Source organism: Parus major, chromosome 2 (genome assembly GCF_001522545.3).
Source record: "Parus major isolate Abel chromosome 2, Parus_major1.1, whole genome shotgun sequence".
NCBI classification, from domain to species: Eukaryota; Metazoa; Chordata; class Aves; order Passeriformes; family Paridae; genus Parus; species Parus major.
The window spans coordinates 112,325,504-112,339,929 of record NC_031769.1 but is presented as its reverse complement, the minus strand read 5'-3'; the positions used below and the strand labels follow the sequence as shown (position 1 = coordinate 112,339,929).

The 14,426-nt window shown below is 36.0% G+C and overlaps 1 protein-coding gene across 1 annotated transcript; it reads right to left on the bottom strand.

The window, feature by feature from the left end:
• Positions 1-439: 439 nt before the first annotated feature.
• RP1 (RP1 axonemal microtubule associated) lies at positions 440-12,758 on the bottom strand. Its single transcript, XM_033519417.1, has 3 exons — positions 12,114-12,758; positions 10,583-10,754; positions 440-7,749 (listed from the first exon to the last, which is right to left on the bottom strand). The coding sequence occupies exons 1-3, from the start codon at positions 12,750-12,752 to the stop codon at positions 2,183-2,185; spliced, it is 6,378 nt and encodes a 2,125-aa protein (XP_033375308.1). The 5' UTR covers positions 12,753-12,758; the 3' UTR covers positions 440-2,182.
• Between the last annotated feature and the right edge of the window lie 1,668 nt (positions 12,759-14,426).

Sequence of the window (14,426 nt, the reverse complement as noted above, 5' to 3'; positions counted from 1 at the left end):
GGTGACATTTTATTCCTTCTCTTTCAGTTAACGTACAGAAATCAAAACCAAGTCTTTCAGTTAATATTCATTCCACCACTTGCTGTGGTCTCTACTAATTGCAACCTGAGGGAGTACCTCACATCTCATGTTTCCAGGGCTTAGTTTGCTCAGTAACTCTCAGTAACTCAACAATAAGGATCTGATTAAAGATTTCTGAACCTAGATCTGGAAACCCTGAGGTTTTGTGGATGCAGCACAGAGTGCAGTGAAACCAGCAGAAAGGCTGTGAGTGATGGAGACATATACAGCTGTTAATTTGCCTATAAATTAGACATTATTTACAGCACAGAGTGCTATATGATATTCAGATGGATTCAAATTATTTTGAGCTGTATTTTTCAAACAAAGGTTTTATTTCTGTATTGACATTTAAAGGAATGAAAAAAATACCATTGAGAGTGTTCACTTGGAGCAGTCCTAAAACATGTCAAGAAGGACACCAAAAGAAGTGGAGATAGACAGAGGAACATCAAAAACAATGGCAGCAGAGGAAATAATACACAGCTATTTGTTGTGAAATATATTAGAAAATACATCTTGCTTTAGAGTTATAACTTGAGTTTATTACATAGAATACACCGCTTCAAACAACAGAAATATAACATTCATTTTGGGGGAATATATCAACCACTGGACTTCTGAAAAAAATGAGTGCTTCTCGTTTCCTACCTGTGCTATAAACCCCTTTTGCTTCACATCCAACTTCCACTTCCCTTCCACGTGCCCTCTGTCCCACACAGACACAACCAAAGCCTCTGGCCCAAGAGGAATTTGCATCAGCCTTTTATTAGGTCCCCAGTCTGGATAATCATAGGATCATGACCCAGGGATTATCACAGCATGTACATGCTAGTTATTCAAGACAGTCTTCAAAAGTACAGAACAGCCAAGTTCTCATTCCCTACCTGAAAAGTGGCACCTTCTTTTTTCAGGTATATCTCTGACTTCATTGACATTGAAGAGAGGTACTGTGTAGTAATTAGAATTAAAAGCTAACCAAAAAAACTGAAACACTCTCCCTAATCACAATATTCATTAAATATTTTCCAATTTCATGTGTTATATCATTTACTGAAAATTGTAAACCATATATAGGTACTTACTACATAGATGCAGTATTAAAAAAATGTTGTAAACAGGTATCCAAAATAACTCTAAGAGCAGACTGAAAAATCCTGGAACATATTGCATATGCCTTAGATTCTCAAAATACAACATATTTACAAAAAAAAAAAATAACACCTAAACAAAAAAGCCCACATATGCACAGAAAAAACCAAAACACAAAACCACAAATACAATCTTTAAAGTACAGACAGAGATTAAGTTAGAACACACAACTAAAACTTTCAGTATACATAGAACACTTTTAAGAGTAAGTGGTGCTGCATCAGAAGGAAATATGGCAAGAGCAGTCAGGAAGTCCATTGACAAAGAGTCTCTGTTCTCAGTTCCTAAATATGCCCCTTTTCTAGTGTCCTCTGAGTTAAAGAGGCCAGCTTTACTTGGTGTCTGGATGATCCTACATGGAAAATCTCTTTACTCACATACATGTTCAGCAGCTGACCTTTAAAATTTCAAACAGCAATTTTATAATTTTCATCTATAAAAAACTAACATGACCTCTGTTTCCTACTTGTTATTGCATTACAGCATTTGAATATTATTTCCTACTTTTCACTTCAAATTAAATATATCAGTTGACTTTCTTCTGGGAAAAGCATTTCTACTAAAAGGCAGTTTTCAAGCTCCTTCTCAACTGTCATGGAATACAAAAATCTTCTTAGAGTTTGGGCAGGTATTTCAAATTTTGGTTCTCTGTTGAAACAAGCAGCCATCATTTCTCTAAAATTAGATGATTGGTATACAACTACCTCTTAACAGATAATCTTTCAGGGAAAAACTGCTTCCTATCTGAGAAATCATTGCCTTAGAAGAAAAACTTTTCTTCATGTGGTGTTTCCCATAAAAATGTAATTAATATTTGTATTTTAGCACTGATATACAATTGTGACTTATTTTATCTAGTTATTCACACTGGGAGTTTTATTGGTTGAACCGTTCAGCAGTTTATTATGTGATTTTTTTTTTCTGAAGATGTTTTTACTAATCTAATGTGATGGAAATTCCAAGATCTTTATTATAAGTCATTCTCATCATTAATATTTCCGCTGTTCACTGTAGAAGAGCAAACTACTTCTTCTTTGTCTTCTTCTTCTATAGGAAAGGCATTTTTGTTTTTCAGATTTTCAGAGGCTTTATGTTCAATGCTATTTGAGGAAGTGTCACACTTCAGAAATGTTTCAGAATGACAGGTTTCTGATGGATCTGCCAACATAGGAGAAAATTTTTCTTCAACAATATAAATTAGATTTATTCTTAAGGTTTGACATATTTTTTTCTTTCCATTGGGTAGCTCAGTATTTGTGCCTGTGACTAGATCACTGGGTACGTGTTTGGATATACCATTTTGACAATTTCTGGTTTCCATGGGGTTTGCATTCATATCCTCTGAAATGTGTAACTTCCCTAAAATATTTGTGTCCTTCAAAGTTGAAGATGCAAGTATTCCAAAGTTACTAATAAAATCTAAGGTGTTATCAGCGTAAAACCTATTAAAGATATTATTTGCAATCTTATTGATAGAGTTATTTTTCAAAGTGACATGATTATTTTTGTCTCTCAGGTCTTGACCTGGCCATCCTAAATGTTTGCTCTTTTTGGCCAACATATATGGACCCATCTGGTTCTCAATATCAGATGCCTTTTGGTAGGCATATCCTCTCTGCTCCTCATTAATTGGTATTACTGTTACCATCAGTATTGGACAGTGTTGGCCACATATCGCATGGAGCCTATCCAGAGAATCTTCTTCATGAGGAGCACTTCTATCCACGTTACTAGCATTAGTTGGCTGAGACTGGATGGGTACAGCATTTGAAGGCTTTTCCAATGGATGCACCTTGTTATCAGGCAATCTAAATTCCACAGATGAGAAGGCTGGAAAATTGGTGTCAGCCTGTGTGGAAGTAGAACCTGCCATGGTTGATGGATTGGTCATGTCTTTGTTTGGTGCAGGAAGGATCTTACCACTGCGAATAGGTTTGCCTTTTGTATTTGACTCATCCTGAAAGGGGTCTGAATCACTATTATGAGGCATATTGAAGTAGCTGCAAAATTTTTCAGGGGGTTTTACCATGTCTTCAAGTTCTGAAGAAGGGATCTCATCAAGGGTGGGGTACTGATCCAGATTGCCAAAGTGAGAGTATGGAACTTCATCACTTTCAATTGATGTTGTATCCAAATTACCATACATTCCAATCTGTTCAGGTGGTGACCTTCTTATCAAATGATTTTCTTTCAGAAGCCATTTACCTTTATCTATCAATATTCCTTCATCTTCACCAGTCTGAATGCTAGGTTGACAATGTTGATTTGGAGATTCCTCTAAACAGTCATTAGTATAACTTGTCTCTTCTCTGTTAAGGGCAGACTGTGGTGTTGGTGAAGGAGTATTTTCTCTTCTTGATATAGGGTCATCTTTGTTTACTTTTATTGGATATTCCTGTGATGGTAATGAAGAACGCGACAATTTCTCTGCAGAACAAGACATAGATTCTTGAGAAAAATAAATTATTTTTTCCCCCACTGCAGAGTGGAATCCTTCAGTATCCACTTGAAATACTTTCGACGTATAAGGAAATCCTTTGTGAAAGTCAGGTTTAAATGAAGCTTCTGTCTTGCCATAGAGTCTTTCAATAGTTCTCTTTACATAGCCAGTATTATAATGTTTTTCAAGTGCTTCCTCCCCACTTTCATTGGTCAAGTCACTGGATGCTCTAAAGTTATAGTCACTCTCTTCAGTATCTGGTCTGTAATCTGACCAATCTGAAGTAGCAGGACTTTTTAAGCATTTTTTTAATTGAGAGGTGTCAGAACACATTTTATCCTCCAGTTCTTCTACTTGCAGTTTCTGTTCTCCTTCAGTCATGTCACATTCTGTAATTTGCTTTGATTCATAACGAAATGATAATGGAGAGACTGTAGATAACCTCTCAGAGGTTTCCTCAGATATTTCTTCATCTTCCTTGTCACCCTGTACAGAATAATCCTCATTATTATATTCTACAGAGGTTTCAGTATCTAGTGTAAGTTGGTTTTTTGGGGCTTTGTCAGTATCTGCTGAATTTGGATCAACATTCCCAGCTTCAGTTTTATCAGTAGTAACAGGTACAGTGTCTTTTTCACCTTCTAACTCAGAAGTATCCTGATCTAAGATACAATTGTTATCATTAGAAGTTACACTATGAACTGTGGAGTTAGGTTCTACTGAAGATTCTGACTCTTCATTAATGAATGATGTATCTTGAGTTTTTTCATATAGGCTATCAGGTATTTCTTCATTTCTTTCTGGTGTCTCTAAAGCTGATGGAAGGCTACAGATATTTGAATTAGTATTGGCATATTGACCATCTAGTTGGGTTGTGGGAGCAGTCATGTCTAAAGCCTCTGTTTCTTTACAAATTTCCCTCTCTATATCAAAACAGCTTTCTGGTTCCCCAGTTAATTTTAGAGCTTCTTCAGAATTGACACCATCCATTGCAATGCAAGGCTCAACTGATTCTTCATGTTCATGCAAACGTGTATCATTAGGAATTTCAGAGATGGGCATATTCTCCCATGTGCAGTCCTGCTTTTCAAGTTCCTTCCGAAAGTGTAATACCTTATTTTCTGTTGATTCTTGGAGATGTGAGAAGACAGCCTTCAGCTCATCAGCTTGTTCTATAGCTGCAGTTTGTTTCAGACATTTTAACTGTGTCAGTATTTCAGAACAGCTACAGGAATTCTTTTGCATATCATCTGTGATTGTCCCAATCAAACTCTCTCTCAGATTCAGTAAAAGTAGCCAAGCAAGGAGGGCATTGGAGGAAGAACCAAAAGCTGCAGGAGAAAGATCCGAAAAGCTGCAGGACTTTCCAATGCATCCACTATGTCCTTTCTGCAGACCAAGCAAAACTGATTGTAGTTCATGCAGCAAAATGTTAGACATGCAGTTATTCTGAACCTCAATTCCAATTTTCTCACTAACAATTGTGCAATCAGCCTGAACAGCAACTTCAGATCTTTTTCTTTTACATAGGTTGTTAATTTGAATGTCAACTTCTGCCATCTTTTTATCCTTGTCATGTGCTTCATGAAACAAATGTAGCTTACTCTCCTGACGAAATTCTGACTTTAGTGAATACTTAGCTTCTTCTACTATAGATGTGTTAGAATGAATCAAAGAGTCAGTTTGTCTTTCATCTGGATCTTTGGCTGAGTCTTCTGAAATTCTCAATTTACCAATAGGCTTTAATGGTTTTTTTGTTAAATTATCTTCAAGTAGATGGTTTTTTCCAGTTACATGCACATTATTTGTGATAAATCTAGCTTCTTTTTCTATAGAAGCACCAGTATTTTCTTTGGGAAAAGAACACACACTGCTGTTCTCTACAGTCCCTTCTTTTCTCTTTATAGGGGGTAAGACAGAATTTGATAACGAATTTTTCAACCAAGTTTGGACATAATTTTCACGTGAATGTTCAACAGTCTCCTCTTGAAAACCCTCCTGGTTTAGAGACTCTAGTGTAATGGCACTCTCTGACATATTTAGCTTATTTACAACTTTACCTAGATTTTTCTTCTTCGCCTTTTGCTTTTTCTCCTTCTTTGATAGCAAATGTTCTGAACGATTTTTTTCCTTTTCTTTTTCAAAGCCGAGACTTTTTGGCACTTCTGAAAATGGCTTTGAAGTCACTGATGAGTTAGGTGTCTGTTTGAAAGTACTGGTTATAAGATGTGCACCTTCTTTCTCAGTACTAAGTGTATCCTGACTGTGTTCAGCTTCATTGTTTGAATCAGCTGTCATTAGACCATCTTCACTCTTTGCAGATGAAATGATACTGTTTTTTTTGCCTGACTTCAATTTTACCTTGGCTAACTTCTTGTTATTACTTCTTTTTTTCTTATTAGACGACGATGATCCATTTTGTTCCACTGAATCCTCATGATAGAACTCATCTTCAGGATATATAGTTTTGTCTGAATTGGCAGACCCATCACTGTTTTTTGCAAAATATTCAGATCCTTTTTCCTGAGCCATTTCAGAATATTTACCCATAGCCTCTGTTGCGGAATCCTGTGTGATTTGCAACCCTTCACTTTTAACTACCCCTGAAATTTCCCTATGCTTTTGATTTTCATGTGTACCTTGCTCTAGCAAGCTAGGTGATTTTCTTTTCTTCTTCTTCTTTTTGGTGATGGATGATGCAGATTCGCTGTTGTCAATGAGTGTTGTCATCACTGATTCAGTCGTGGTGCAGATTTGATTCTCAATTTCAGTAACAGTAGGAATGCATCCAGTTGTTGTATTTATGTTCTCAGTAGGACTGTTACTACATGGAGGTGTCATCATCTTCATCTGGCTATGTCCAGTACAGGGTGAATGCCCTGAATCCTGAGAAATAGCTATTAAATCAGCAGCTTGGCATTTTAATTCTTCTTTTGATTGACATAATTCAGAGTATGTAATGAAAGAACTTACTGATCTTTTTATTTGTTTAATATCACATGACTTTTGGATGTGATCTGCTGTACCTGGCCTAAATGTCTGGTAAGTTTTTGATGATGGCATGAAACCATTGATGTTAGCTTTGGAAGTTGAGACTAAACTACTATATGCACCTTGTCCCACAGCTGATTTCTCCAACATATTCTGTACTAATGCATCCTCATCAGGCGCTTCTAACGTCTTCCTATTTGTGGTTTCTATTAACTCACTACTTTTGTGGCTTACTTTAAAAAGCATTTCTTCTTTTATATTTTCTGAAGAAAGCTTTAATAAACCATTGTCACTCATCTCATTAAAGTTTGGGTTACTGACACTCGATTTTTTTCTGCTTGAATGAGCTACCATGCAATACTCAGATGTTTTTTCTCCATTCTCTATTTCCTCACTGTAGGAAAACTGTCGTATTGTCTTCTCTTGAACCTCTTTCTCAGACACCAAGGTGACACTTTCAACTACTGCTTTCTTTTGTCTAACACGCCTTGGCCCAGGGGTGGGAGGCCTATAAAATCGAGGCTTGGTATTTTCCTCTGGTACATTGCCTGCATCTAAATCTGTAGAATTGTTCTTCTCAGAGACATTACAATCAGAAGTTTTCGAATCAGATTCTGATTCTTTGTCTGACACTTCCTCATTGGATTGCTGTACCGAGTCTTCCTCTTCTTTATTGCAGCTCTTCAAAAATGGAGTATTTTTTGGATTTACACACCCTGATGAATTTGCATTGGATGAGCAGTCTTCCACATTCATTGCAGAAGAACTGCAAATGGAGATATTTTTGTCATTAGAAAGGCCAGCACGACTTACAGTGGTTGTCCATTTAATGGTTTCTTCCTCTTTAATTTTGAATCGAACTTTCATTTCCACTGTGATACTGCCATCTTGATTAACATGAACAGATTTCTCAATGTCATCTTGATACTGTGCCACAGATAAGTCTTCACCAATAACTGACCGATTTCCTTCTATCCCATTATGGCTGTCAAGAACATAGGAAGACTCTGAGTTGTTATCATTTGAGTTGTTATCATTGCTGGATCCTTTATCAGAAGAAACTGAGAATATCTGAGATCTTGAACTAGAGTCCATTTCAGCTGTCACTACCAATAATTACATTGAAATACAGATGCATTCAGTAGACAGAAAGTAGAGCAGACAAATACCATGGATAAGGATCCAGATGATTAGACAGCAGACAGGCAACAAAGGAACAGAAAAGAAGAAAGGAGAAAAATTAGTATTAAAGATAATAATGAAATGTGTTATTATACATACTTTGTTGTTGTTATTTTTGCATTAAAAATACAGAAAAAACCCATGGGTAATCTTGCTATTCATCTATGAAGTTTTCAGAGAAAGAAATAAAAGTCTTAATAAAGAATTAAGCGTTTAAATACTTGTTAACTTAATTTTATTTTACAATTTCTTTCTAATGCCAGAACTGTAGCCTTATTTGAAGCTCCAAAGCCTAAAAAAGTAGTAGATGATCTCATTTTATACTTAGTTGAGAGCCGAGGTTGCCTTTAGCTTTTCAAGGGATTCACAGGCACTCACTTGTTTGGGTGCCAAGCTACCAGCTGCACCTCCTCTTCATGCTTTAGTGATCATTAATATATCATTTCCTATTAGTTCTTACAGTTAGTACTAAAACATGTCAGTCAAGGTGAATATATATGTCCTTGGGCTTAATCTAACAATAAACAGTGCATGAGCAATTACTCTTTGTAATGTCACTGACACATGAGGAAAGGATTCATATCCAATCCTCTGGACTGACCTTCTATAAAGAAGTAAACAATGAAGTTCTTGAACTCCTTGTAAAATCTGAACTTAAATCATGACATGCTGAAACACATTTATCTGTACTCTATGACATATGACTTATGTATCTGTGGTGTAAACAATGGTGCGAAACTCAGCATAGCCAGTTTTGATTTTTTTAATTGATTTTTTTTAGTGTGGCCCAAAATGGGTTAGCATACACGATATATACTCCCACACTATGTTTTCATTACTCTGCAATAACTTGGGTCTTTTAAAAAAGTTTCTCTCATCTCTCTCTCTCATAATTGTTGCTGAAGAGTTGAGAACTAAAAGAACATGAGATAAGAATAAAGTTTGCTGATTTCCAAGATCTTCTACATGTGCAAGGGAGACAGTGCAGGTACAGCCACACAAAGGTATGAACAACAGCCACTGATATCTAAATATATATAATTCACCATTTAATAGATAAGTTTTCCTTACGAAAAGCATTTTAACACATGTAATATTAACTGATCTACATTTCTCGAATTAGAGTTTGTTTTTTTAAGTGGTCTCACGTCAAGACTTTTACAGTAATATATTATCATTACAGAGACACATCTGTAACCTCAGGCAAATAGTCTTGCAAGTTTCTCAAGCAGATGCCTTACCATGAACTGAATAAGAAACAAGTTACTACAAACTTTTCTATCACAGACAGAACTTATGCTTCCCAAAGTATCTCACCTTCTCTGTCTTGGGAAATGGAATTAGAACAAAGATGCAAAGAAATTTCATTTCCCATGTTTTCATATCATCAATTATGTCTCCTGCACCTGACATTTTTTATATTCTCAGGCTAAAGACAAAAAGAGGGTTGTTTTTTCCTCACTCTTTCTGTGATTGCTGTTAACTAAGAATTAGAAACAGTAGATAATCAGGTTCAGCAGCTCAGGTTTTCTACGATTGCAAGGTTCAGTCTCTGTCTCAAAGAAAAATCAGAGTAGGATTTTTGTTTCTGCAGAACTTTCATTCTCAAAATGTTCACATTTATTCTCCCTTGACTCATTATGTTATGCTCTGCAAACAGGTCTCAAGCTGTGCAAGTCAAAGTACATTAAGGCTATAAAAACTTAAACTTAATAGCTTGGTGGGGAGATAATAAAGTGCAAGAAATGTGAATGGAACTCCCTCAAGCAAATGGAAATCAAATGTCATATATTAATGTACTCCACAACACTGTCAGGGTTACTGTGGAAAGTCCCAGTACAGTAACAATTAAACTGTTCCGTGGGTTCTCCAGTACAGCATGAAGCTGTAGCAAGAACAGCTGGGACTTAAACCTCTGGTTTAAGGAAGTTCCTGCAGATAGTACCTCAGCCCTACAAGATGCTCTGATGTCAGGAATTCCCACAGGACCTAAAGCTCTGGAAGTGCAGCATTTGATTTCCTCTACCTCAGGCTATTCATCTAGACTGGCCTCTCTCCAAGAGCTCCTCATGTTCTTGATCATCCACTGGCCACTCCACACGGATGTGGAGCAACTTCTTGAGCAATCAAAGAGAAAGTATGTATTTGTGTATCTTTTCCCAAACTTATTAAAAAAATGTATATAACAGCCATGAGGATGTAGGAACGGACAACACTCTGTTCAGGCAAAATCAGCTTAAAAAATATGATGAATTTGTGAGTGGATGGATGCTATACTAGTTGTCCTATTTATGGGGAGCATGCAACAAGAGAAGAGTGAATCAGGACAAGCCAAACCTCCACTGGTTAAGTTCTGAAAACTGAACCAAAGTTTTGCCCAAGCAATGCAATGAGACCCTAAAGTCGCCTGAGGTTTTACCTTTACCACTGTTTTTATTAATTCTGACACCAAAAAAAATCATAACAATGGCAATCAAGTGAATTAAAATGAACTATACTCAAAGATTTTTATCTGTGTTCTGAGTAAGTCTGTCAGAAACAAAATATGCATACTAGCTGAGTACTTACCAGAAACTTGCATTTTAAAAAGAAAATTAACACTCTGATCTTTCATAAGCTTATAGAGGAGTCACAGCAGATATAAACAGTTTCAACCGGCCTTTATGAATATCCTTGATCCCAGTAAGATTGTCACTGTTTATGCCTTATGCTAAGAGAGATAAATTAATAAAATACAAATTAATTTAAAGAACTTACTCTTTTCACTTTCTGACTTGGTATTTGCTTTTGGGTACACACGATTTCCGATTCCAAGCAATTTAGCAGGCCGCAAATACCCTAGAGATTCATAATTGCTTGGTTTAAAAGGCTCCCTCCCCGCTGCAACTACAGCTCCAGAGCACAATATCAGGGCCTGAAGATTAGGAACCTGGAAAAAGAAGTAACATTAAATTCTCTGCCTTAGTAACCACCAAAAAATAATGTGAGAGATTTATTCCTTCCAAGCTTTATATCTTCACTTCTTAGTCTCTACATTCATTTGCAGCAGACTATTAAATATGTATCACAGCACAGAATTAATTTTTCAATTCCTTTAAGGCAATTCCTACTTCTGTAAGGATGTATCTTGCTATATAAATATTTTGGATAATTACTTCAAGAAACAACTTGGATCCAGATCAAAATTTTCTTAAAATTTAATTGTTTACATATGTTATTTTGTTTCATCATTGCACATTGACTGCTCATAGTCATGAAATATGAATATGCATTTGGAGGTAGGTATACATATGGAGACATACTTGGAGGAAAAATTCAGAATACAGCACAAGTTGTTGACTCATACTTCCACAAAGGAATAGGACACTACCACAGAGCATTACACTTTGGAAAAGATCTCTGGAGGTCATGTAGTTCAACCCTCTACTCAAAGCAGATCTGACTGGATCAAGGTGCTCAGAGCCTTGTCTGACAGTTTGGAATGTATGTTCCAAAATATAGTACAAGATAATGTTTATAAACTGCACTTTACTAAATTGTGGCAGTGAATATGGACAGGTTCTCAACTTAATTTCAACATGTGAAGGGTAAACAGGAGTTTTCCCTTGCACTCTTGGAGTTCTGCATGGAATTCTCTTTAGATATCTGCTATGTGTAACCATATGTATTTTTCTGTGGTTAAACAACAGACAGAAAAAACGGAGATAAAAATTATAAAAGCAGCATGCAAGATTAAAATCTGGATCATTACTGCTGCACCATCTGAGTTTAGAGGTACAGAACCTGGTCCATGGTTTGAAAACTATAATAGGGACTAAGGTGTCAGAGTTTCAAGTTATAAATGGCAAACCACTCTGTCTTTGTGCAATGATAAAAATATGTGTGGGCATTTGATGCTACTTACCATGTTCTACAACATTAAAAATCACAGATAAACAGCATTAAGACTAAAGGAAAATTCTGTTCAAATGGATAAAAGTATAAAATAGGGAGCATGCCTGAAAGAGGCTTGAGTAAGAGAATGAAGTGTTTTGTTCTTTTTGCTTAAAATTAAATGTATATGTGTCTTCACTAGCTTCTCTCTGTTCCCAAAATTCCAATCTATTTCCTTCAAGCTAGTAGCCCTTCTAAAGGGGGAAAAAAAATAGAAAGTAAACACATTAAATTTAGCACATCTGGACCATATATACATCAGGACCATATTTCAAGCTCACAGTGGATATTTTTTTTTTAAATTTAAAATAATCTAGAAGAAATAATAAAAGTCAGTACTCATCCATATTCTCACCTTTCTGCCATCAGTGGTATAGAGTTTTGCAACTGGATATTGCATTAACTCACTCATATAATCCAGAAAGGCTTCAAATGTTTGTGTATTTTTCTTCCCCAAAACTATGGTGCGCCTATGTCTTACATCCCCATTTTTGAAAACAAGCATCTTTTTGGGAGTTGTTATTCTGCTTTCTCGATGGCCAAAGCCATCTTCATTCTGCCTTGCTAATTGCACAGCTCGACGACGAGCACTGACAGGCCTGCTGATCTGCCAGGGCAGCGGCTTTTTGCTGGCTTGCTCCAGATTGATGGGCTTCATTTTCCTCTGATGGGAGCAAATATAGGATTTTCCATCTTCCAGATCCTCCAGATTGGTGATGCTGTGTCTCCCTCTGGGTGTACTAATATTCCTTACTCCAAAAGGCAGCGGGACCCGTTTGGATAAACTATCCAGCAAGGCATCAAATGTCTTGTAAGACCTGCTATTAACCACCATTTTGATTCCATTAAACTGGGGATCTCCGCTTTTATAGAAACAAATGCGTTTTGCCACAACTGGTTCAGTAACATTGAAATGGCGCGTGGATAAACTCTGTTCACTCTCGGAGGAGTTTGGATGATTCACCGAGTAACTACTTGAAGGTGTTTCACTCATTTTGACAGCAATCTGGAAGAAAAAAAGAGATGGATGTAAAACTTTTCCTGTGACTAGTAAAAATATGATCTACATTTTGAAAGGTGCAGAAAGAGGATTTATGAGAAACCAACGGCAGCATGTTGTGCCAAAAATCACTGGATTTAAATGGATTCAAGCTGTTATCACTAAATTCCACAAAGACTCCAGTACTGTCAGATTAAGTTAGCATAGCTCTGCTTGCAAGTATTCCCAAAACTCTCCAATGTAATTTCAAATCTCTTATCATTTTGGTGCAAGAGAACTTCTCTTAGAAGGAGGTGGTCTGTCAGTCCGTCCTTTCTTGAGCATGAAGCTAATGACATTTCACATTTAAGATATTTAAGAAAAGTCCTTACTAAGAGGTATAAATTTGGTACAGACCTTTTTTGGCCCAAAATAGCTAAACTGAAAGAAGATGCAACTCAGTTTGATCTTATAGACTAGTTTCAAACCAAGGCAAAACTGTGAAAATCAGAGAAAAGTCTCCTGATTTACAGCACTGTAATCTATACCATAATAAGGTCCAAAGCATGTGCTAAAGTTTTATCATAAATTGACATATTATTTGCTTTTCTATGACAAGTTTTATATCTCACAATGCATATATACTACAACAGCCACATTTATACTGAGCAAAAAATAACTACTAACAAAATGAGGCATTTTTAGTAAAATGAAAGTCTTTAGGTCACTCAAAAAACCACCAAAAAATCAGGTATTCTTCAGGAGAAGTAGCCTTGAAATGAAAACTTTTAAATATTTTTAAAATATTTTAAAATATTTTTGTTTTATAAACAATAAATTATTTCTGACAACCATATTGATAGTCTTTGTGCTTGTAAATAGAGCACCAATCTTTCCATTTTAATCCAATCTAAATATAGATACTGTAATGACAACCTTTTAAGTGACTAAAATAACTATCTTAATGATTGTCTTGCTTTCACTGGAACACAGGGTAAAAACATTCAACTAATTAGCCTCAGGGAAACAGTTTTGGTAGACTTTTACTGAAAAACTACATAGCAGTCTCAGGGAATACTTGTCAACAAAATAAAATAAATTCTTTGATGATGTAATCTTAATATAGCTGCCATATTGAATAATGGAACAATCTCTGGCTACCATTTATTTGTCTGAATGAAGCTATGGAAAACAGTATTCTGATTATTTTAATACTGCATATATCAGTTCTGAAACTGATAAGAAAATGTTATGTTTCAAGACAGTGAAGGTTGAAATAAAGTCAGATTTGGTAAGAATTTATCTTATTGTGTTCTTACAGATTTTCCAATAATGCTTCAGCTGAAGTGCAATAGTGCACTGCTTCAGCTCAGGTATTTTGCCTTCACTAGGAGTTAATTATTTGGAACACTGATCAGAATACAGGAAGAAATGTCTCCTTATAAGACACAATTTATGCTGTAAAATACACTCCGCTAAGTGCTAAAACTAAAAAATAGCCAAACAGGACTGCAGCAGAATGATGTACTCTAAGGTTGATTTGCACAACCACAATTCCATTTAAAATAAATAAATAAATTTTAAAAGCCTAAAAAATGAAAAGCAAAAAAAGCATTTAATTAAGGAGCACACAAGAAGACATTTTCAAGGTTGGCAGCAGCAGCTTATACAACCCAGCTAGTGAAATGG

Bases quoted from the DNA above. Each gene is read 5' to 3' on its own strand.
- RP1 (XM_033519417.1), bottom strand. From the start codon at position 12,752: ATGAGTGAAACACCTTCAAGTAGTTACTCGGTGAATCATCCAAACTCC. The intron at 10,755-12,113 runs GTGAGAATATGG...TTCTTTTTCCAG, and splicing joins ATACCACTGATGGCAGAAAG to GTTCCTAATCTTCAGGCCCT. The intron at 7,750-10,582 runs GTAAGTTCTTTA...AATTATTGGTAG, and splicing joins CAAGTCAGAAAGTGAAAAGA to TGACAGCTGAAATGGACTCT.